The sequence below is a fragment of the Rhodotorula graminis genome, assembly GCF_001329695.1.
Source record: "Rhodotorula graminis WP1 unplaced genomic scaffold RHOBAscaffold_1, whole genome shotgun sequence".
NCBI classification, from domain to species: Eukaryota; Fungi; Basidiomycota; class Microbotryomycetes; order Sporidiobolales; family Sporidiobolaceae; genus Rhodotorula; species Rhodotorula graminis.
Window position 1 is genome coordinate 1,175,213 of NW_017264928.1, and position 19,451 is coordinate 1,194,663.

At 69.6% G+C, this 19,451-nt stretch overlaps 7 protein-coding genes across 7 annotated transcripts; 3 read left to right on the forward strand and 4 right to left on the reverse strand.

Moving 5' to 3' along the window:
* Nucleotides 1–89: 89 nt before the first annotated feature.
* RHOBADRAFT_50773 (uncharacterized protein) lies at nucleotides 90–1,856 on the forward strand. Its single transcript, XM_018415491.1, has 5 exons — nucleotides 90–668; nucleotides 790–928; nucleotides 1,011–1,133; nucleotides 1,229–1,638; nucleotides 1,705–1,856. Exons 1-5 carry the CDS (start codon nucleotides 105–107, stop codon nucleotides 1,813–1,815), a joined length of 1,347 nt encoding a protein of 448 aa, XP_018274340.1. The 5' UTR covers nucleotides 90–104; the 3' UTR covers nucleotides 1,816–1,856.
* A 197-nt stretch (nucleotides 1,857–2,053) lies between these two features.
* Nucleotides 2,054–3,314, reverse strand: RHOBADRAFT_40839 (uncharacterized protein; the record flags this gene model as incomplete). Its single annotated transcript, XM_018413781.1, has 4 exons — nucleotides 2,054–2,074; nucleotides 2,140–2,190; nucleotides 2,278–3,082; nucleotides 3,151–3,314. 4 exons carry the CDS (start codon nucleotides 3,312–3,314, stop codon nucleotides 2,054–2,056), a joined length of 1,041 nt encoding a protein of 346 aa, XP_018274341.1.
* Nucleotides 3,315–4,136: 822 nt separating this feature from the next.
* Nucleotides 4,137–5,889, reverse strand: RHOBADRAFT_64369 (uncharacterized protein). The gene is made up of 8 exons (XM_018418474.1): nucleotides 5,796–5,889; nucleotides 5,528–5,619; nucleotides 5,339–5,461; nucleotides 5,203–5,277; nucleotides 4,778–5,111; nucleotides 4,561–4,712; nucleotides 4,321–4,474; nucleotides 4,137–4,240 (listed from the first exon to the last, which is right to left on the reverse strand). The coding sequence occupies exons 1-8, from the start codon at nucleotides 5,865–5,867 to the stop codon at nucleotides 4,199–4,201; spliced, it is 1,044 nt and encodes a 347-aa protein (XP_018274342.1). The 5' UTR covers nucleotides 5,868–5,889; the 3' UTR covers nucleotides 4,137–4,198.
* A 460-nt stretch (nucleotides 5,890–6,349) lies between these two features.
* On the forward strand, nucleotides 6,350–7,791 carry RHOBADRAFT_40841 (uncharacterized protein; the record flags this gene model as incomplete). The annotated part of the gene is made up of 5 exons (XM_018413782.1): nucleotides 6,350–6,547; nucleotides 6,619–7,104; nucleotides 7,166–7,224; nucleotides 7,287–7,365; nucleotides 7,426–7,791. 5 exons carry the CDS (start codon nucleotides 6,350–6,352, stop codon nucleotides 7,789–7,791), a joined length of 1,188 nt encoding a protein of 395 aa, XP_018274343.1.
* A 101-nt stretch (nucleotides 7,792–7,892) lies between these two features.
* On the reverse strand, nucleotides 7,893–9,641 carry RHOBADRAFT_50776 (uncharacterized protein; the record flags this gene model as incomplete). Its single annotated transcript, XM_018415492.1, has 2 exons — nucleotides 7,893–9,409; nucleotides 9,488–9,641. 2 exons carry the CDS (start codon nucleotides 9,639–9,641, stop codon nucleotides 7,932–7,934), a joined length of 1,632 nt encoding a protein of 543 aa, XP_018274344.1. The 3' UTR covers nucleotides 7,893–7,931.
* A 264-nt stretch (nucleotides 9,642–9,905) lies between these two features.
* On the reverse strand, nucleotides 9,906–14,250 carry RHOBADRAFT_40843 (uncharacterized protein; the record flags this gene model as incomplete). The annotated part of the gene is made up of 5 exons (XM_018413783.1): nucleotides 9,906–11,376; nucleotides 11,481–11,640; nucleotides 11,714–12,429; nucleotides 12,624–14,072; nucleotides 14,240–14,250. The coding sequence occupies 5 exons, from the start codon at nucleotides 14,248–14,250 to the stop codon at nucleotides 9,906–9,908; spliced, it is 3,807 nt and encodes a 1,268-aa protein (XP_018274345.1).
* Nucleotides 14,251–14,304: 54 nt separating this feature from the next.
* On the forward strand, nucleotides 14,305–19,388 carry RHOBADRAFT_50778 (uncharacterized protein; the record flags this gene model as incomplete). Its single annotated transcript, XM_018415493.1, has 7 exons — nucleotides 14,305–15,521; nucleotides 15,602–16,001; nucleotides 16,325–17,212; nucleotides 17,282–17,968; nucleotides 18,053–18,358; nucleotides 18,421–18,887; nucleotides 18,964–19,388. 7 exons carry the CDS (start codon nucleotides 14,305–14,307, stop codon nucleotides 19,349–19,351), a joined length of 4,353 nt encoding a protein of 1,450 aa, XP_018274346.1. The 3' UTR covers nucleotides 19,352–19,388.
* Between the last annotated feature and the right edge of the window lie 63 nt (nucleotides 19,389–19,451).

Genomic DNA, 19,451 nt, shown 5'->3' on the forward strand with positions numbered 1-19,451 from the left:
TGCAGCCATCCGAGAGCGAGAGAGAGCGGCTTGGCTTGCCTCCCCCACATTCCGCCGTCCTCGCTCGTCCACTTCGGCTCTCACACCCTCGCGCGACCTCGAGCATGGCCGACGACACGACCAGCCAGCTGCCAGTTGACCTCGACTCTGGCATGCGCCGCCGCAACCCTCTCCGCGCCGTCGCCGACACCGAGCCAACGCCGACCTCTTCATCATCGGCGAACCCCGAAGCCGCGTCGTGGCAGCTCCAGCTCGCCGAGGCCAGACGCGCCATGGCCCTCAAGATGGCGCAGCAGGCTCAAGAGCTCGACCTCGTCGACCCCGCCCGAGCACACGCCTCGGACGACGACGCCGAGCCGAGCCGCCACGACCCAGAGCCGTCATCGCACCAGCGCAGAACCAGCGTCGCGAGCAGCGAGGGCGACGACCACGTTGTCGAGCAGCTCTTGCGGCCCACGAGCGCGCCGACCGCCGTGCCCGTGCGGGAGGACCCGGCTGGCGAGGTCGGCGGCGGGTTCGCCGAGGAGCCGAAGCAGGAGGAGGGCGGCGAGCGGGCGACTGAGGAGCAAGCGCCGGCCGACGACCGCATCTGTCGCATCTGCTTCGGCGGGGCCGAGGACGAGGAGGAGCTGGGACGACTGTTCAGCCCGTGCGTCTGTCGAGGAACGGTGCGTCCATCCTCTCTCTCTTTCTCTTCAATCGCCCCGAGCCCGGCAGCACGGCGCTGTCGTCGCTCAGATGCGCCAGACGACCATGAGGGGAGATCCTGACGAGTCCTGTGGTCCGCAGTCCCGTCACGTCCACGCCAAGTGCCTCGAGAGCTGGCGCAGGGCCGCCGTCAGCCCGAAGGCGTTCTACGAGTGCGGCCAGTGCAAGTACCAGTACCAGTTCCGCCGCACGACGTTCGCGCGAGCCCTCATGAGCCCTCGTGCGTCCCCATCTCTCTCCCTTGCGTTTCCCTCGCAGGCGCGAGCGCAGAAGGGCACTGACCAAGATGCGCTCGCACGCAGTCACGGTCACCTTCCTCACGAGCCTCGCCTTTATGGCTCTCGTCTTCCTGTCGGGCTTCGTCGCCAACTCGCTCATTGCCGCCGTCGAGGCGCGTCAGTCGCTCACGCCCTCGCTCCTGAACGGTGCGTCGACCTTTCTCTCTTCGTCTCTCCTTTCTTCTTCTCTCTCTCTCGCCGTCTCGCCCTCACCTCGTACTGACGAGCAATCGTCGCCGCAGATCTCTTCATCCCCGACTACATCGTCGCCGGCGAGGGCGTCCGCGAGGCCGTCTCGTTCGTCGAGCACCGTCTAGAGCAAAGCCGGTGGGTCGCCGGGCGCGACCTCGCCCTGCAGCGTGCGGCGCAGGACGACTCGTCGACCTACCGCTTCTTCAACCCGTCGCCGTCGTCGCGCAAGGCCAAGGGCGCCGCGTCGGCTCCGTCGACGCCGCCGTTCCTCCTCACGGCGCTCCTGCACGCCGTCAAGGGCTCGGCGCTCCTCGGCGTCGTCTCGACGTTCTGGGCCTACGCCGCTACGACGTTCGCTTCGCCGCTCGGCCGCACGCTGTTTCGCGCGCTGCGGCCGACAGGAGGGCGGCGGCGGGCGGCAGAGCGCGGCGCGTCCATGTCGCAGCTCGTTCTCCTCCTCGTGCGTCCTCCTCTCTCTCTCTTTCTCTCGCATGACTGGCCCGTCCTGACTCGAGAGCACTCGCAGCTCATCCTGTGGGGCGTCGTCAAGTCCATTCGCGGCGTGTATCGCGGGGTCAAGTACTTGACGAGGGTCGCGCTCTCCAAGGTCGAGGACCTTGTCATCGAGGTCAATTGAGTACGCGTCTGGCTTGAGCTGTAACATCGTTCTTTGCTGTCTCTCTCTGGCTCGTGAGAGCTGCCTGCTTCGCGAGAGCAGTCCCAGAGAGCGTCTCTCGAGAAGGGGCACGGGCGAGAACACGATGGCTCAAGCGGACGACACAATTTCAGGCGAGGAGGGAGGACAGGACTATGTGCAGGGGATGCGAATGAGGTTGCGGGAGTGCGAGAGTGCGAGGAGAGACGTGACGAAGCGTCTACTCGAACGAAATGACGGCCTGCGAGGAAGAGAGAGGGGGTCAGTGCGCGAACAACAGAAAAAGCGTGGGCACGCCCGGCGCACCTTGCCAAAGTTCGAGTTCTCCGAGTCGAAGAGCGCCGCAAAGGACTCGCCCTGCGCAGAGCGAAGGAGGAGGAGAAGGAGAGGGTCAGTGCCCGACTTGAGAAGGTCGACAACGACGACGAGAAAAGCGCGACGCACGTTGTCGAGACCCTTCGTGACGGCCTCCTTGACCGGGATCGAGCCGTTGGCGACGAGAGGCGGCACCTCGTCGTAGAACTTCTTGAGAACCTCGGGCGTGAGGTGGTTCAGGATGATGAAGCCCTCCCACTTGAGCTCCTTGGCGACGACCTGGAAGACGTTGCGGATGCCGTACGCCGAACCGTTGTACGACTCGATGCTTCCAATGGCTGCGATGCGGCCACCGCGTGCGATGTGCTCGAGGGCGGCGTCGAGCTGCGGGCCGGCGACGTTGTCGACGAGGACCGTGAACGGGCCGTTCTCCTTGTTCCACTTGGCGAGCACCTCGCCGGCGTCCTCGGTTTTGTAGTTGAAGGCGCAGTCGACCTTGTAGACGTCGCGCAGGTACTGGACCTTCTCGGCGGAACCGGCCGAGGCAATGGTGCGGGCGCCGAGAGCGTGGCAAAGACCGAGCGTGACCTGGCCGACCGGACCCATGGCGCCCGTCACGAACACCGTGTCGCCCTTCTTGACGTGAGCGACCTGCTGCAGTGCCCAGGCCGCGGTCTGGCCAGGCATGCCCAAGCACCCGACCCAGAGCGTCGCCGGTAGGTTCTCCTTGTTCTCGAGGACGACAAGCGAGTCGGCACGCTCCTTCGGGAGGACCTGGTACGTGGCAAAGTCGAGCGAGCCGTACAGGTTGTCGCCCTTCTTGAACTGGCTGTTGCGCGACTGGAGGACCTCGCCGACGCCAAAGTTGGCGATGACCTCGCCGAGCTTGAAGGCCGGGACGTAGCTCTCCTTGGACTCGTCGCGCATGCGACCGCTGCAGAGGGAGGGAGAGCGAGTCAGTCCAGCTCAACGACACGTAGAACCGTGCGAGAATGGACTCACCGCAGGTACGGATCCCAGCTGAGGCACTTGGTCTTGAGGACGACAGAGCCCTCCTCGAGCGGCGCGTCGAGGTCGACCTCCTTGGTGATCTTCTTGAGCGTCTCGCCGGGGATGGGCTTGCCGCTCGGGATCGAGTTGAAGATGAGCTGCTCGACGGCGACCATAGTTGAGTCTGCGAGGGCGACAGGTGAGCTGGCGGTCTGCGACGGGCTCACAGGGCTTTGGACGTACAGTACGAGTAGTTGTGAGCGTGGATGAAGTGCGCAGCGAGTGCGAGAGGCGAGTGAGAGCAGGAGAAAGGCGAGAGGAGCGATGAGTTCATCGCTTCGAGCTTCGGTCGGGTTCGGCCAGCTCTCTCGGCAACCCCGCTCTCCGAGAGTCGAACCGTAAAGGGTGACAAAGCACCGCGGAACAGCGCGGAAGTCCCGGCCTGCGTGCGCTTCCGAGAGGGAAACGGCGTGTTGCGCGGCGCACGGACCCCTTCCTCCGCCTCCCTCGCACCTCGACGCCTCTCGTCGTGGCGTTGCAAGCGCACGTCAGTTTGACCCGCCAGAGTCCGTTCAGCCTACGCGCACACGCACCCCCCCGGAGCCGCATTTGCTCTCTCTTTCACCGCGTCGCTCGAACGGCTCGAAAGCGAATCGCAGCGGGCGCTCATCTCTTGCTCGAGGCCAGCCCGCACGCTCTGTACTCTTTGGCAAGAACCGCATGTCGTGGAGCTCGCACAGCTTGAGAGCGTTCCGCACGACGCTCGTACCTCGCGCGCTCAGAGCTCTCCGTAGCTCGCAGTCGCCTCGACTGCGCGTGAACAGCTCGTGGGTCCCCACGAAGCGAGAGCTACAGGCTGCCGTCGCTCACGAGTTGCTGCTCAGAACCGCCACCTGTGAGCGAGCCTCTCTGGAGGAGCGGAACGCGCGCTTCCAGCGGCCTTCCCAAGTTGACTCTCTCGCGCTCTCGAGCTCTCGCGCTCAGAAACAGGGACAAGGGGCGGCTCAAACTGCTGCTTTGCATCTGTACACGATCGAGGGAAAGTACGAGAGCACTTAGCTTAGGCCTTGAGCTGCGTGATGAGCTTGCCCTGGTTGTGGCCCTGGGAACGAAGAGACGGGTCAGGGAACTCGTTCCGGCCACGACTCGTATGCAGACGAGAGAAGAGAGAGACAGACGCACCGAGAAGAGGCGCTTCCAGACCTTGGGGATGTCCTCGAACGACGCCTCGACCTTGGTCTCGGTGCCCTCGGTGACGAACTTCTTCTCCTCGACGAGCTTCTTGATGACGGCCGACGCCTCAGGCCACGAGTCCATGAAGTCAGACACGATAAACCTGTTCCGAACGGTACGGAGAGTCAGGGAGATGTGCAATGAGGAGGGAGAGAGGGAAAAGGAAGGCGAGGAAGAGAAGGGACGAACCCCTGCATGGTGACCCTCATCGAGATGATCTCGAAGAGGTTCTTCATGGGCATCACGCCGCTTCCCTCGTAGCCTGCTATGGCCCCGCACGCGACAATGCGCGAGTGACGAGCCATGTGGGCGAGGACGGCGTCGAGGATCGTGCCCGAGACCTGTAGGACGTCGAGGAAGCGTCAGGACAGTCGACAACAAGCTCAAACTAAAGGACAAGACGCTCGTTGTCGAAGTAGACGTTCACAAACTGGCCGTCGAGCGCCTTCTTGAGGTCGTCGGCGAAAGAGGACGACTTGTAGTCGACGCAGACGTCGGCGCCGATCGTCTCGACCCAGCGGCACTTGTCGGGACCGCCGGCGATGCCGATAACGCGCTTGGCCTTGAAGTGGTGCTTGGCGAGCTGCACGGCGGCAGAGCCGGTCGCGCCGGCCGCACCAGAGATGACGACGACGTCGCCCTCCTTGCACGCTCCGACACGAGTCAGGCCGCAGAAGGCGGTCATGCTCGTCATGCCGAGCGTCGAGAGCGCGATCGACTCGGGGTAGCCCTCGACCTGGCTGCGGGAGGGTGAAAGGGCGGTCGAGGAGGGTCAGGAGGACGCGAGAGGGTGCTTCTCCCGCCGCCATCTAGAAGAGAGAGGGGACGCACCGAGCGGGGAAGACGGCGGCGCCGTTGAGCGTCACGTACTCGGACCACGAGGCGAAGCCGTTGACGAGGTCGCCCCTGCGCGCGCACGAGATTCGTCAGTTGCACGTTCCGCAGGACGGGAGGGGGTGGGACGCACTCCTTCCACTTGTCCGACTTGGTCTTGACGACGCGCCCGAGGAACCCAGACGGCATGGCGTCGCCCTCGACGGGATACGGACCGTACGCCCTCTCCTTGACGACTTTGTTCGAGATCCAGGTCCTGCGGCGGGCACACAGGTCTGTCAGTGCGGCGCCTCGTGGTGAGGGGGGGCGAGAGGGAGTGCACCTTTGCGCCGGGTCGTTCGAGAAGTAGGCGATCTTGACGAGGATCTCGCCGTCGGCGGGCTCGCGAACCTCGCGCTCCTCGAGGGCGAAGGTCTGCGACGGGGCGAACGAGGAGGTGCAAGGCGAGGCAACATGGGACGAGGCGGACAAGAGGATGCAGGGCGAGGTACGAGAGTCAGCTCGTCGTCTCGAGAGCGCGCTGGAGGGCGAGGAAGGTGGTGCGGGGCAGGCGTGGGCAGAGAAGGGGAGGAAGAGAGAGCTGGGCGCACCTTGTCCGTAACCTGCTCGCCGGGCTTCTCCTTGAGGATCCAGGCCTTGCACGTCTTGGGGATGTTGGACATGGCTGCGCGGTGTGTGTGGTGTGGGAGGAGCGAAGAGGGGAGAGAGGGGAGGAGCGCGATGATGCGGAGTCCGAACGAAGTCGGCCACGAGCCCGCTTCAGAAGTTGCTCTCCGAGCCGGCCCTCTCTCACCTCAGCCCGCGCTTGAACGGCCACGCCCGCAGCTGGGCGGTGAGCTGCACAGCGATGAGCGCAGAGCAAAGCGACGATCGCACTCAGCTGCGTCCGCCCCGCTCGCCCGCGGCAGCTCCGGTTCGCGCACTCAAGCTCGTCCGTGTGCATCCCTCTCGCTCGCCGGTTCCGCTTGGCACGTACGCTGGTCCTGCTCTCCTGAGTACCCAGGCCGGATTCGCCGGCGCGGCCCTCGCGGGCGAGCGAGCCGCCCCGCCTCGCTCGCGCCTCTGGCCGGGCTGCTTCAGCCTCGCCTGCAGCTCTCCAGGCCTCTCTCTGCTTCTCGTTCTGCCTCCAAGCTATATTGAGAAGATGCCGTCGGCCTTCCACGACCCGTACGACGCCGACACGCTGCCAGAGTACCCGCCGCATGACGCTGGGCGAGCCGGAACAACCGCAGCTCGCCGTGGCGCAGACTCGAAAGGGGACGACGAGGCGGCAAGACTCGTCAAAGGTGGACGGCGCGAGGGCGAACCTGTCCCGCTCGAGGTCGACGGATTCGCCTACGAGGTGCGCCCCGTTCCTCTCTTCCTCGTTGCCGAGGCCGCCGAGCTCACCTGCGCACCTCCCACTCAAAACAGCTCGGTCGTGTGCATCACGACGTCGACACGTTCCACGACGCCGTCGCTCGGCTCACGGCGCTCAAAGCCCAGGTCCTCGCGCTCGAGCCCGAGGACTCGACGCTCGTCGCGCAGTCGCTTCTCGCGAGCCTCGCCGTCCAGACGGCCGACTCGTCGCAGCTCTTCAAGCAGCTCCCGCAGCAGATCAAAACGTTCGGCGACAAGCTGCCGTTCCTCAAGCCCGGCGCCGGCCGTTTCCTCGTCACGAGCGCCGAGTCGATGCCGCTCCAAAGCGAGCTCGCGGCATGCGCCACGACGCTCCGCTCGGCCGTGCACGAGGTCCACAAGCTCGCCGACGTCGAGGAAAAGGAGAAGCAGTCGGCCCGGGTCCGCCTCCTCAAGACGATCAAGGCGCAGATGGGTCTGAGCGGCGACGACTCGCTCGTCATGGCGGCGCTGCTCACAGCGGAGCGAGAAGGGTCGTCTCACTTTGCCGAGCAGCTCAAGGTGCGTCGTACACCTCTCTTCTCTCTCTTCATGGGCAGGTCTGACTCGAAGCCTCTCGCAGGCTGGCTCGCCAAGCTGGCGGTGGGCCGTCGAGCGGCCGTTCTCCCGACTTGGCGCCGAGTACGTCGCCTCCTCCCTCACTCACCCTTTGCGCAAGAAGCCTGACTGTCGCACACCCGCAGCATCGGCAGAGCGGGCGACCTCTCTTTCCTCGACCGCCTCGAGGCTGTCCCTCCTCCCTCTTCTTCCTCCTGGCTCAATGTGCGCCCTCTCTTCCACTACCTCATGTGTCCACAAGCACCTTACTGACTCGACTCGCAGCCTCTCGTATACCTCCCTCTCGGTCTCGCCCGCAAAGGAGCTCCCGGCGTCGGCGTCGTCGACGGCGCACGGCCCCCTAGCGCGCCGCCGACCTACTCGCCTTTCGCGCTCCGCAGCGGCGAGCGAGCCGGCTTCTCGCCTCTCGTCGACGCCGACGAGGAGGACCGCCTCGGGTCGTACGGCGAGCGCCTGGACGAGCCGCCGAGGGCGGCCGCGCCGACCAAGTGGGCTCGAGTCGCGCTCGGCGTCGTCGTGCTCGCGGTCCTGCTCGGCAGCGCGGTCGCCTTGACGCTGTGGACGAGGCATGTCGACGAGTACGACGTGTCGCAGGACTCGATGGCGGCGGGACTGGGAGGGCTCGCGTAGATCTTGGGCGGTCGTAGGTGCTGGAGCAGGAGGAGCAGGAGGAGCGTTTGGCAGGCCTCGGTGTATCGCAGAGCTTTTTTTATCTCTCGCGACGTACGAGAGAAGGAGAGAAGAACGACAATGCGGATAAAGATGGCCATCTACACCTCGACCTCGACCCGGATCCCGAGCCGCGCTAGGTCCTCGACCCACTCGCCGACGATCCTCTGCACCTCGTCGCGCACGTCGCCCTTGACCGCCCCACCGAGGAGCGCGAGAAGAAGCGCCGCGACGCCCTCGAGGAGGACCTCCCACCGCGGCGTTGACCAGGTGCGAGTCGAGTCGGGAGGGACCGAGAGAGTCGAGGAAAGGATCGGGAGGGACGAGTTCAGCTCGCGCAGTTGGTGCTCGACGGAAGGTCGGGGGCGATATGAGGTCGAGGGTGCGAGGGAGGGTGAGGGAGGTGGAGGAGAGACGGGTGTCGGGGCGAGGGGAGCGCGCGAGCTTGCCGGAGAGGCCCAGCGCGAGCTTGACGCGCCCCGAGCGCTCGTCGGCGACGGCGGTCGTGCCGCATCCTTCGGCGCAGCTCGTTGTAGGGGCGAGCGCGTGACGGCCGCCGTCCTGCCCACCGCCGCCGCCTCGAGCCCGAGGCGGCACAGCCCAACGACGTCGCCCTCGTCCCACCACCTCCTCGCCGCCTCGACGCACTCCCTCGCCTGCCACTCCCTCCAATCGCCAAGCTCGACCTGCCACCGCCCTTGCTCTGCCGCCCTCGTCCGCCGCAAGTGCTCGAACACGTGGCGGTACAGCTGGAGCGCGACAAAGTGCGCGACGAGCGTCGACGCGTTGCGGAAGACGTCGGGCGGGTGCTGGATCGGCCAGAGAGGCGGTGCGCCGAGAGAGGCGTGCAGAGGTGGCGGCGTGGGCGGGTCGAGCTCCATCGAGGTCGTGCGGGTGATTCGGGAAGGGCGAGACGGGGTCGGGACGAGCGGCGGTGCTGGAGGGGATGGGGCGCGCCGTGGAGGAGAGGACGGGCGGCGCCGAGGCGTTTTGGGCGTCGACGAGTGGCGAGAGTGCTCGGGGCTGAGCGCCGGTCGAGCTGGAGCATGGTTCCCGTTCGTCGCCGCTGGCGAGCCCGCCGTCGCCGGAACGAGCCGCTCGAGCAGCCGCCGGGCGTCGACACCGTCGTCGACGCCGAGCGCCTCGACCTCCTCAATGGTCGCGCGCAGGCGCAGGTTGCGGTCGTCCGACAGGAGGACGGCCCGGCCCGACTCGGCGTGAAACAGCGCCGCGTCGAGCACGAGCGAGTCGTTGTTCTCGCCTCGTGGCGGGCCACCTCGACCGAAGAGCGTCTCGCCTTTGCGCTGCCCGCGCACGACGGCGCTGCTGTTGCCCGGCTCGAGCACGTCGAGGAGCCAGTTGGTCGCCGCGCGAGCGAGGACGGCGATGCTGCTCTGCGCTCGAGCGCCCGAGGCTGCCCGAGTCGGCTCGGCGACGCGAGAGCTGTTCTTGAGCCCGTCGAGCTCGGCGACAACGATGTGCGGGATGAGGAGAGTCGGGCGGTGCGATTCGAGGTGGGACGAAGCGAGGTGGACAAAGTCGCGCAGGAGGGGGAGGTGGCCGATGAGGATGTTGGTGTCTGCACGGGTACTGAGGCTGGTTAGCTCTGGTGCGCGCCTGGCACAGCGGCAGGACGAGGAGAGAGCGGTGGACGGACCAACGACGACGACGAGTCCTCCCGCAGGCGGCGAGCCTCCCTCGAGCTCCCAGGGGAGGTCGAGCTGCATCGGAGCGTACCCGCCATCGCCACTGCGCAGGCTGCTGACGGCGTTGAGCACGTCCTGGGTCGGCGGAGACCACTCGAGGTCCATCAGCTCCGCCTCGAGCTCCCCGCCGCGCTCGAGCGTGACCGTGACGGGGCCTTTGCCATGGCGCTCGGCGTCGACAGGCGGTATGTACGAGGCAGCGTATGGCGCCAGCGTGGCAGCAGGTCGAGATTGGCGGTTCGGGCGACGAGACCAAGGTGCGGGGCGGGGCGGTGCAGCTGTTCAAGCGGACGGCTTTTGCTCTCGCTTGCCGGGCCAGACGAGGCACAAGGCTGGACGTGCTGCACAGGCCGACGACGAGAGCACGCTCTACCAACTCGCCCAGTCGTCGTCCTCGCCATCGTCCTCGCCGCCCTTCTTCTCCTCCTTCTCGCTCCTCGCCGGCTGCGACTGCGCCTGCGACTCGGCGCGCTGCCTCCTGTACTCTGCCTCCTCCTTCTCGCGCTCGAGCATCTCGTCCGCGCCGATGAGCCAACCGACGCCCGCCGTGAGTCGGTCGCCGAGCCCGAACCCGAACCCGCCGCCGCCGCCGCCGCCGCCCGTGCTGCGTGCGGGAGCTTGCGCCGGCGAGCGAGGTGCGGGAGGCGCTGCAGCGCGTCGAGGCGACGATGGCCCGTCGGCGAGCCCAGCAAAGGCGGCCGCGAACCGCGACGGCGGCGGCGGCGAGGGGGACCGTGCAGCAGTCGCTCGACGAGGCGACGCCGGGCTCGCCGTCGCCGCGCGGTCGTCGTCCCAGTCGCGGTGCCACCCGTCGGACGACGCGTCCGACTGGGCGCTCGACGGCCGCACCGGCTGCAGCTGCGGGCCCTGGAGGAACGCGGCCGCGCGCCGCAGCGTGTAGCTCGCCGCCGCGGCCGTCTCGCTCGCGAGGTGCTGCACGCCCTGCGCGCCTGCGTGGGCCGAGATGCGCGTCGGGCTCGTCGGCGTCTCGGGTCGGGCGGGCGAGGGCACGCGGTCGGCCGTCTTGGCCGCGGCGGCGGCGAGGAAGGCGCTGACCTTGTGCGCGCCGGCTGCTGCCGCCGACGCCGCCGCACGAGCTGCGTCGCCCGACATGCCAGCGACTGCCGCGGCGCCGTGCAGCTGCGCGCTCGCCTCGCTGCCCGCCGCGCCGCTCCTGCTCGACACGCTCGCGCCCAAGCCCGCCGCCGTGCCGTCCTTCTGGCTCCGCAGCGCGTCCTGCGCCACCTCGCGCTCGAGGACGGTCCACGTCGGGAGCAGGTCCTGGATGCGCTCGGGCGGGCACAGCGTGAGCGCCTGCCCGAGCGCCTCGAGTCGCGCCGGCGCGTCGCTCCAGGCGCTCTTGCCCAGGGCGAAGCAGGCGCGCCACGCATGGTCGGCCGCCGTGTCGGCGTCGCCCTGGGCCTGCTTGGCCTTGTCGCCGTCGCCGTCGGGCCCGGCGGCGAGGCGAGACGCGGTGCGGCGCAGCGCCTCGACGGCGCGCACGGCCCGGGCGCACTGCTCGGCCGCGAGCGGGTACGACCCTGCGCCGATGGCCGCGTCGGCGAGCATGGCGAGCGCGCGCACCTCCTGTGCGCCGCCGTGCGGGTACCCGAGGCCGTGCACGAGCGCGAGCACCATGTCGGGGTGCTTGTGCGCGCTGTCGTTGGACGACAGGAGGCGCGCGACGTACGTGAGGCGGTCGGGCGCGTGGCGGAGCTCGATCGGCGTGAGCGGGATGCCCGGGCGCGAGTCGAGGCGGAACGAGCACAGGCGCGAGGTCGCCTCGATAAAGTCGCGCTCGCGACGCAGGGCGGGCGTCTGTTGCGGGGCGGCCGACAGGCTGCGGGTCCAGAGAGCACGTCAGTACAAGTCACTGAGAATGTCTCGACGACGAGGAACGAGAGAAGGAGAGAGGCGGAGGGGAGGGAGGGAGGGCGGACGCACCAGTCGAGCGCGAGCTTCATCTCGCCCTCGTGCAAGTTGCCCGCCTCGGCGTTGTCGTAGAACTCGCGCGACGCGGCAATGACGAGCTCCTCGACGACGTGCGGCTCGAGCGGGGCCTTGATCGACGACGGCTCGAACAGGGCGCGCGCGAGCGAGAAACCTGTGGCGGGCGAGGGGTCAGGACCGTCCTGCTTGGCCGACACGACACGACGATAGAGGGAGAGGGGACGCACGTCCAGCACCGAGCAGGCCGCCGAAGAAGATCCTGAGGACCTCGCCGTCGCCGAGGAGGCAGAACATCCTCCCGAGCCCCCTCTTCCTCCTCTCGTCCTCGCCCTCGTCCTCTTCGCCCGCGACGCCCGTCGCCTCGCGCATAAACTCGAGCAGCGCGACCCACTCGTCCTCGCCCTCGAACCCTCCCTCGGCCGCCGCTGCTCGCGCACCTCCCACGGCTGCCGCCGCGCTCGAGCCCGTCCCGGAGCCCGACCCGCCCTGCGCCGCCGTGCGCGCGAGCCGGGTAGCCCACTGGGCCTGTCGGTCGCGGCTCGCGTACGCGGCGAGGAACCACGCGAGGCCCGAGGGCGGCGCGGCCGAGTAGCGCACGAGGAGCTCGAGCTGCGACAGGTGCAGGTCGAGCGCGTCGAGGTGCGCCGCGAGCGCGCGTGGGCCCGACGCGCGCAGGGCTGACAGGAGCGCCGAGGGCGAGGGCGCGGCCGGCGGCGGCGAGTGCGCGCTGCTCGCCGACGACGACGACGACGAGGGAGGAGCGGCAAGCGCGAACAGGTCGGCGCCGCCGTCGGCATCGCCCTGCGCGTCGGCGAACGCGGGCAGGCACTCGAACATGGTGCCGCACGCCTGGGCGCCCTCGACGCTCGCAGCTCGGCCGCCGGCGCCGTACAGCGCCGCGAGGACGACGCGCGCGAGGTCGGCGTCGTCCTGGACGATGCGGCTCGCACCGAGCCAGGGTCAGTTTGGACGCGGCGACGACCGCGCGAGGCCTTCGAGCCCTGCGGCCCGGGCGGGCCGGGCGAGAGCGTGAGAGAGCGAGGCAGGCGTGGAGCAGGCCCGTCGAGCGCGAGACGCCGCCGGGCGTCGGTGTCGAGTCGGTCGGGCCGGGCGCCGCTCGAGCGCTCGAGGCGCGACTCGAGGACCGAGAGGTACGGGAGGACGAGGCGCCGGAGCGTGTCGGGCAGGGCGGCCGCGTCGCTCGTCGCCGTGTACGCCTCGAGCACCTCGAGCGGGCTCAGGGCGCGCCACCGCTCGAGCGACCACACCTCGCCGTCCGCCACGCCGTCGCCCGCTCGGGGCCGCTCGTACACGAGCTTGGCGAGGAGGCTCAGGTCCTCGCCGAGCTCGTCGAGGCCGGGCACGCCGCGCGCGGCGCCGTGCTGCACGAGCGCGAGGGCGACGTCGACGAGGCCGATGGCTGACGAGGCGCAGCGCGAGATGCGACGCGAGTACCACTCCTGGAGAGCGGTCGCGGTGCGGCGCGCCGGGAGCGCCGAGGGGGGCGAGGGCGAAGTCGACGACGAGGATGGGGAGGAGGGTTGAGACGGGGAGGACGGGAGGAGCGAGGGCAGTGCCTCGCTCCAGTCGGGCTCGGCCCTCCACGGCGCCTGGTCCTCCCACTCTGCCTCGAGCCCGTCTGCGCCGACAGCGGGCAGGAGGTCGACCCACGCGCTCGGGTCGACCCACTTGGGGACGGCGTCGACGATGCGCTCGCGGTGGGGCCACAGGGCGGCCGGGTGCAGGGTGCACAGGAGCGTGAGCTCGGGGAGGGACGACGACGCGGCGAGGGCGAGCGCGGTCGTGACGAGGGGCTGGCGGAGGAAGGTGCGCAGCGAGGGGCGCGAGGGGAGGTCGAGGTCGGGAGGTGCGGGTGCGGCGTCGTCGGGCGGTGGCGAGGGCGCGTCGACGGGAAGAGCACCTGCAGGTGGAGGCGGCACGGCGTCGTCGTCGGTCGGCAGGTCGAGCTGGCCCCACCCCTCGCCGTCTTCGTCCCCATCGTCGTCCTGGCCCTCGCCCGCCGCGCCCGTCGCCGCCGAGACCGGGCCCTGGCCGACCTTTGGCGTTGGCGGCTCGGTCGCAGGGGCGGCGGCGTCGCCGTACAGGGCCTCCCAGGACGAGACGCGGTCCTGGAGGTCGAGGACGGCCCTCCGCGCGAGGACGGCGTTGCGCACGTCGTCGCTGCTGCCGCCCTCGCCGGTGCCGCGTGTGACGAGGTGGTCGACTCGGGCAAGGTCGTGCTCGGCGAGGGCGTCGGACAAGGGCACGAGGGCCGTGATCCAGCGGTCGGCGGTGCGGAGTGCGTGGTCGAGTGCGCGGTGTGCGGCCTTGGGCGAGGCCGGGTCGGTTGCGACGGCGAGGGTGACGCGGAGCGAGTCGTGGTAGTGGTCGAGCGGGAGGAGCGGGAGGACCTTGTCGAGGTTGGCGGCCGAGAGGGAGCGGGGAGGCGACAGGGCGACGAGGTTGAGGGCGACGAGGGCGACGAGGGGCTGTGGGCAGGGCGGGTCGACGAGGGCCAGGGCGGCGTCTAGGGCCTGTGCCCAGTGGCCCTGGTCGCACAGCTGGCGCACGCGGTCCAGGGTGGGCCTCGGGTGGTCGGGGGCGATGATGAGGGCGCGACGTCGACGAGGTGGGTGCACGCAGAGAGGGTGGCCGTGCGTGAGTCTCGCAGCTAGTTGGCAAGCTGGACTCGAGGCAGCTGGTACACTGCGAAGGAGAGAGAGCCGAGCCTCGTCGTCGTCGTCGCTCCCCACCTCGTCCTCATCAACACACGCCCTCGCTCCTCCTGCAACTCGCTGCCAGAGTCGAGCCACGGGCTATGGACGCCGTTGCGAGGGCACTGTGCCCAACCGTGCACTGCTTTGCCACCCCAGACCTCGACGCCGCCCTCCGTCGCAACGGCCTCGCGTCCCTCTCGCAACTCGTCGAGCCCTTCGTCGCCACCCTCGACCAGGTCCAGCTCAGGCTCCCCTCCACCTACGAGCAGCGCACTGCCCGCCACTTCCACCTCGCCCTCGTCGACCGCCAGTTGCCCGACCCCGCCTCCTCCTCGACAGCGACCCCTCACGCCGCGGCTGCCACCCCCTCGCTCCTCCTGAACCAGCCCCTCGCCCTCCGCGACGAGCTCTTCCTCGACCACCTCGGCCAGCTCGTCGCCCTCACCGACCCGGCCACCGCCCCGCCGTACCCGCTCGTCCGCGACGCCGTCCTCGCGCGCCCGCCCGACGACTACTGCGTCCCGCACGAGTCGTTCGCCCACCCGGTCGCCTGCCTCGTCGCCCTCTCGACCGCCCACCCGGACCCGCTCAACGCCCTCGCCCACCTGTGGGACCTCTCGTCCCCGGCCAACCTGTTCGCCCCCGACGACCCGCGCGCACACTACGCCGCGCCCGACGTCCTGCGCTTTGTCGTCCTCGTCAACGACCACGGCGCACCCGGTGCCACGGCCGCCGCCGACCAGGCGAGCGACGCCCACAAGCTCCTCGACACGGTCCGCAAGACGTACGGCAACCACTCGGCCCTCGTCGACCTCTTCTCGGCCGCCGACACGGCCCCAGACCGTCGACCGAGCGCCGACGAGGCCGAGATCCGCCGCCTGTGGGTCAACGTCGGCGAGGCGCAGCGGCAGCAGGTGGCGGCGGCGGCGCGAGGCCCGCAGGACGCCGTCATCGGGCTCGGGTTCGACGACGAGCGCTCCTTGCCGCAGGCGTCGGCCGCATCCGCACTGGCGCCCGACCGAGCGCCCGTCGTCCTCGGGCACGAGTTGTCGACCGACGACCTCGGCGCGCTGCGCCAGCTCGCGCGCGAGTTTGTCGTCCAGTCGCTCGTGCCCTTCCTCGAGCAGCGCGCCGTCGTCCTCTACGAGCAGTGGCAGGCCTCGCGGCGCGGCATCGGCGGCAGGCTGTTCAGCGTCGGGAGGAAGTACTTTGGCGGCGGCGGGGGAGGGTCGGGCGCGAGTGGGAGCGCCGGCGCGAGGGAGGGCGGCAGGGAGGGGAGCGGGGCGGGCAAGCAGGGCTACAACGCCGCCAAGGGCTAGTGCGTCCACTCTCGCCTCTCCTCTACCATCTCTCATTGTGCCGACAGAGCCCTGACTCGAGCTTCTCGTGCGCCCGCAGCTACCACCACTCGTCGCCCTCGGCCCTCGCGCGCCGCCTCGCCGACACGGCCTTCTTCCTCGGCGACTACAAGCTCGCCTACTCGGTGTACGACGCGTGCGCCAAGGACTTTCGCGCCGACAAGGCGGCACGACACGCGGCGGCCGCCATGCGCATGAGCGCCATCTGCGCCGTCCTCCTCCTCCCGCCCTCGCCCTCTCCCTCGTCCTCCGCCTCCGCCTCGGGCGCACCACCCCCACCGCAGCCCATCGCCAACCCCGAAGCCCTCCTCGCGAGCGCCGCAGCCCTCTCGCCCCTGCACGGCACCCTCGTCGACTTTGACGCGCTGCGCTCGACCCTCGTCCTCGTCGACCTGTACGCCGCGCACCCGCACCTCGCGCCCCTCGCGCCCCTCGCCCTCGTGCGCGCCGCGGGAGACGCAGAAGAGATCGTCGCCGCGGTACTGCTCGAGGAGGCGGCGAGGGCGGAGCTGAGGGCCGGCGCGAGGTGGCCGCAGGCGAGAGCGCAGCGGGGAGAGAGCGCGGCAGAGGGACGAGCGGAGGAGGACGAGGAGCGAGATGGGCAGAAGGGCGAGACGAGGGCGCCGAGGTCGAGGAAGCACGCGTTCTGGATGGCGCTCGCGGCGGCGAGGTACGAGAAAAGCGGCGTCGTGCGTCCCCCTCTCTCTCCCCTTCCCTCCCTCACGCCTCACCAACGACAATCTCACCAATCTTTTGCACGCAGAAATCCCTCTCGCGCCGCTGCCTCTCGCAAGCCGCCGCGCTGTACCTCCCCGCACCCTCCTCCTCTTCCACCTCCTCCACCGACGCATCCCTCCCACCGCCCGTCACGTCCCTCGCCCCGCCGACGCGCCCGCCACCGACCGACACGCCCCAATGGTCCGCCATCCGCACGCACCTGCACCACGCGCTCGCGCGCCAGTCGTACACGGTCGGCGCCGCCCAGGACAGCGTCGACAACTTCCTCGCGCTCCTCGGCACGGGCACGTCCGCGACGACGGCGGCGTCAACGTCCTCGCTTGACGACTCTGCCGGGGCGGTCGGCGACGGCGCGATGGGCGACGCGCCCGAATGGCTCGACGACTTTGCCCTCGCGTGGGACCTCCTCGCCTCGTCGTCGTCCTCCTCGCCCGCCACGCCGCCGCCGCACGGCCCCGTGTCGCTCCCCGTACGCCTCTTTGACGCGCCGCACGCGCGCCTCAGGGTCGGGAGCGCGCGGCAGGCCGGCCTCAGTGCGGGCGCGGGCGACGAGGGCGAGTGGGCCCGGCTTGAGAAGGCGCTCCTCGCGCGGGCCGAGTTTGATGTCGGCGGCGGCGGCGGGGCGAGGCCGAGCGTGCTCGGTTACCGAGGTGGCGCGGGCACGGGCGAGGGAGGGTTCAAGGGCGCAGGGGCGGGAGCGGCCGAGCCGGTCGAGGCGGTCCTCGGCGAGACGCTCACGCTCGAGGTGCCCGTGCGCAACCCGCTCGAGGCGTTCCTCGCGCTCGGTGCCCTCGCCGTCGAGGTGCGGCGCGAGGAGGCGGGAGACGCAGAGGGCGAGGAGGGAGGAGAAGGAGCGGGACTGGAGGTCAGTGCGCCGCAGGACGTCGAGCTCGCCCCGGGCGAATCGAGCAAGGTGCGTCCACGCTCTCTCGTTTTCTCTCTGCGTGCCTCGTCAGTCCCTGACACTTTCGCCCGCTCGCAGATCCTCATCCCGATCCGCGCCTCGTCCCTCGGCACCTTCACCTTCGACTCGCTCTCGTACCGGTTCAGCAACCTCGTCCCCGTTCGCGAGCCGCTCTCGCCCGCACGGTGGTCCAAGCCGACTGCGCCTCGCCCAGGCCGCCCGAGCGCGCGCGTCGCCATGCCGCTCCGCGTCCGGGTTCGCGCCGCGGTCCCCGTCCTCGGCGTCGACATGAGCGCGCTCCCGAGCCGGCTCTTTCACGGCGAGATGTCGGGCGACGACGAGTCGACGACGACCATCGTCCTGCGCAACGAGGGCCCCGTACCGCTCACCGACCTGCACGCCCTCTCGTCCCAACCCGACTCGCTCCTCCTTCGCCCAAACCCGCCATCCCTCGACGCCGACGGCGCCCTCGCGACGCCCAACGACCTCACTGCCCCACGTCCGACGGTGCTCCTCGAGCCAGGGCGCGCCCTCGCCCCAGGCGATTCGCTTGCCGTCCCCGTCGTCGTACGCGGCTCGCGCGTCGGCGCGCACGCCCTGTGCGTCCTGTTCGCGTTCCGGGCCGCCGACGACGAGGTCACGAGCGCGCGCGAGTACCTTTCGACGAGGGCGGTGCATGGCGTCGAGGTGTACCCGAGCTTGGAGCTGCGGTACGGCGTGCGGCCTGGGAGGAGGGTGGACTCGCCTTTTGTCCTCGGCGTCGAGGTGCGTCCTCGCTCTCTGTATCTCTTGTGAAGGTTTCTCAGCGAACGAGGAACGCGCACTGACGACTCGGACGCCGTGACGCAGGTCTACAACGTCGGCCTCCCGGCGGACGACGTCTCGATCTTGGCCATCTCGCTCCTCTCGCCCCGGTGGCGCATCAGCCCGTCAGCCGACTCGGGCACGTTCAACGACGACGTCGCGTCGCAGCGCATTGGGTGGCAGCAAGGCTTGACGACGTTTGTGCCGCTCGCCGCCGTCGTGCGGGAGGGGGAGGGTCCGAGCGAGGAGGCGGACCTGTGGACGGCGGCGCAGGTCGAGGCGCTGCTCGACGGCAAGGACGTCAAGGGCATGCCGCCACACGCCAAGGTCGGCGTCTCGAGCCTTTCACCTGTGCGTCCAGGTCTTCCCCTCTCGTCGTCGGGCCCGAACTGACGTGGCTCGACTCGTCGCAGATCACCTCGACCAGCTCCTCGTCCATCTCGCCCTCGGCCCTTTCCGGTCTCGTCGCCGCATACACCTCGTACCGCCGAGCCTCGCTCCTCGAGCGGTACCCGACCGTGCCACCTTCCCTTCACCCCTCGATCTTTCCCCTCTTCTCCTCGCGGGCCGCGTCCCTCGTCGTCACCTTTACCTCGTCAACCTTGTCCCTCGCCCCTGCCCACCTCCTCATTCCGCTCGACGCACCCTACCTCGGCAGCGCGCTCGGCTCGCCCGCCGCGGCGGCGCTCGTGCGCGTCCTCGTCAACGCCGAGAGGCGCTCGGGCGGGCTGTACGAGGAGAGCCGCCGTGAGCGTCGAGCGCTCCTAACGGTGCTCAAGCGCAGCGAGATCATCGGCGCGGCAGGGACGGACGAGGCCCCGCCGGTCGCAGTCGATGTCTCGGTGCGCGGCGTCGTCGAGCACGACTTCTCTTCCTCCGGGTGCGCCCACCTTCCTCGCCTCGTCTAGTGTTATAGAACAGACTCCTGACTCTCTCTATGTATCTCCCTCTCGCAGACCTCTATCCCTTCCTCTGCGTCTCTCGCTCTCGAACCTCTCGCCCTCAACCACTTTCTCCTACACCCTCTCCCTCTCGTCGCCCGCCTCGCGCACCGGCGCCGGCACCATCCTCTCGGGCGCTCTCACGCACAGCGGCACGCTCGAGCCGCTCGGGCGCGCGAGCGTCGAGGCGCAGCTGTGGGTCCCGAGGCCGGGCGCATTCGCCGTCGGCGCCTGGGAGGTCGTCCTTTCGTGGGAGGGCAGGGACGAGCAGGAGCTGGGAGGGAGCGTCAGGCTGAGCGGCGGAGCGCGCGAGGTCCGGGTGCGGGACCGAGGAGCTTCGGCGGCAGGAGGCAGCTCGCGGGTCGCTCTCGAGGAGATGGCTCGGGTACAGGTCCGTGCGTAGACGCCGACGTGCAAGAGAAAGAGATATCGCGTTGCACAGAACGAGAAACGAGGGTGATAGTGACGACAACATGCACGGCCAGGAGAGATAGGCAAAGAAA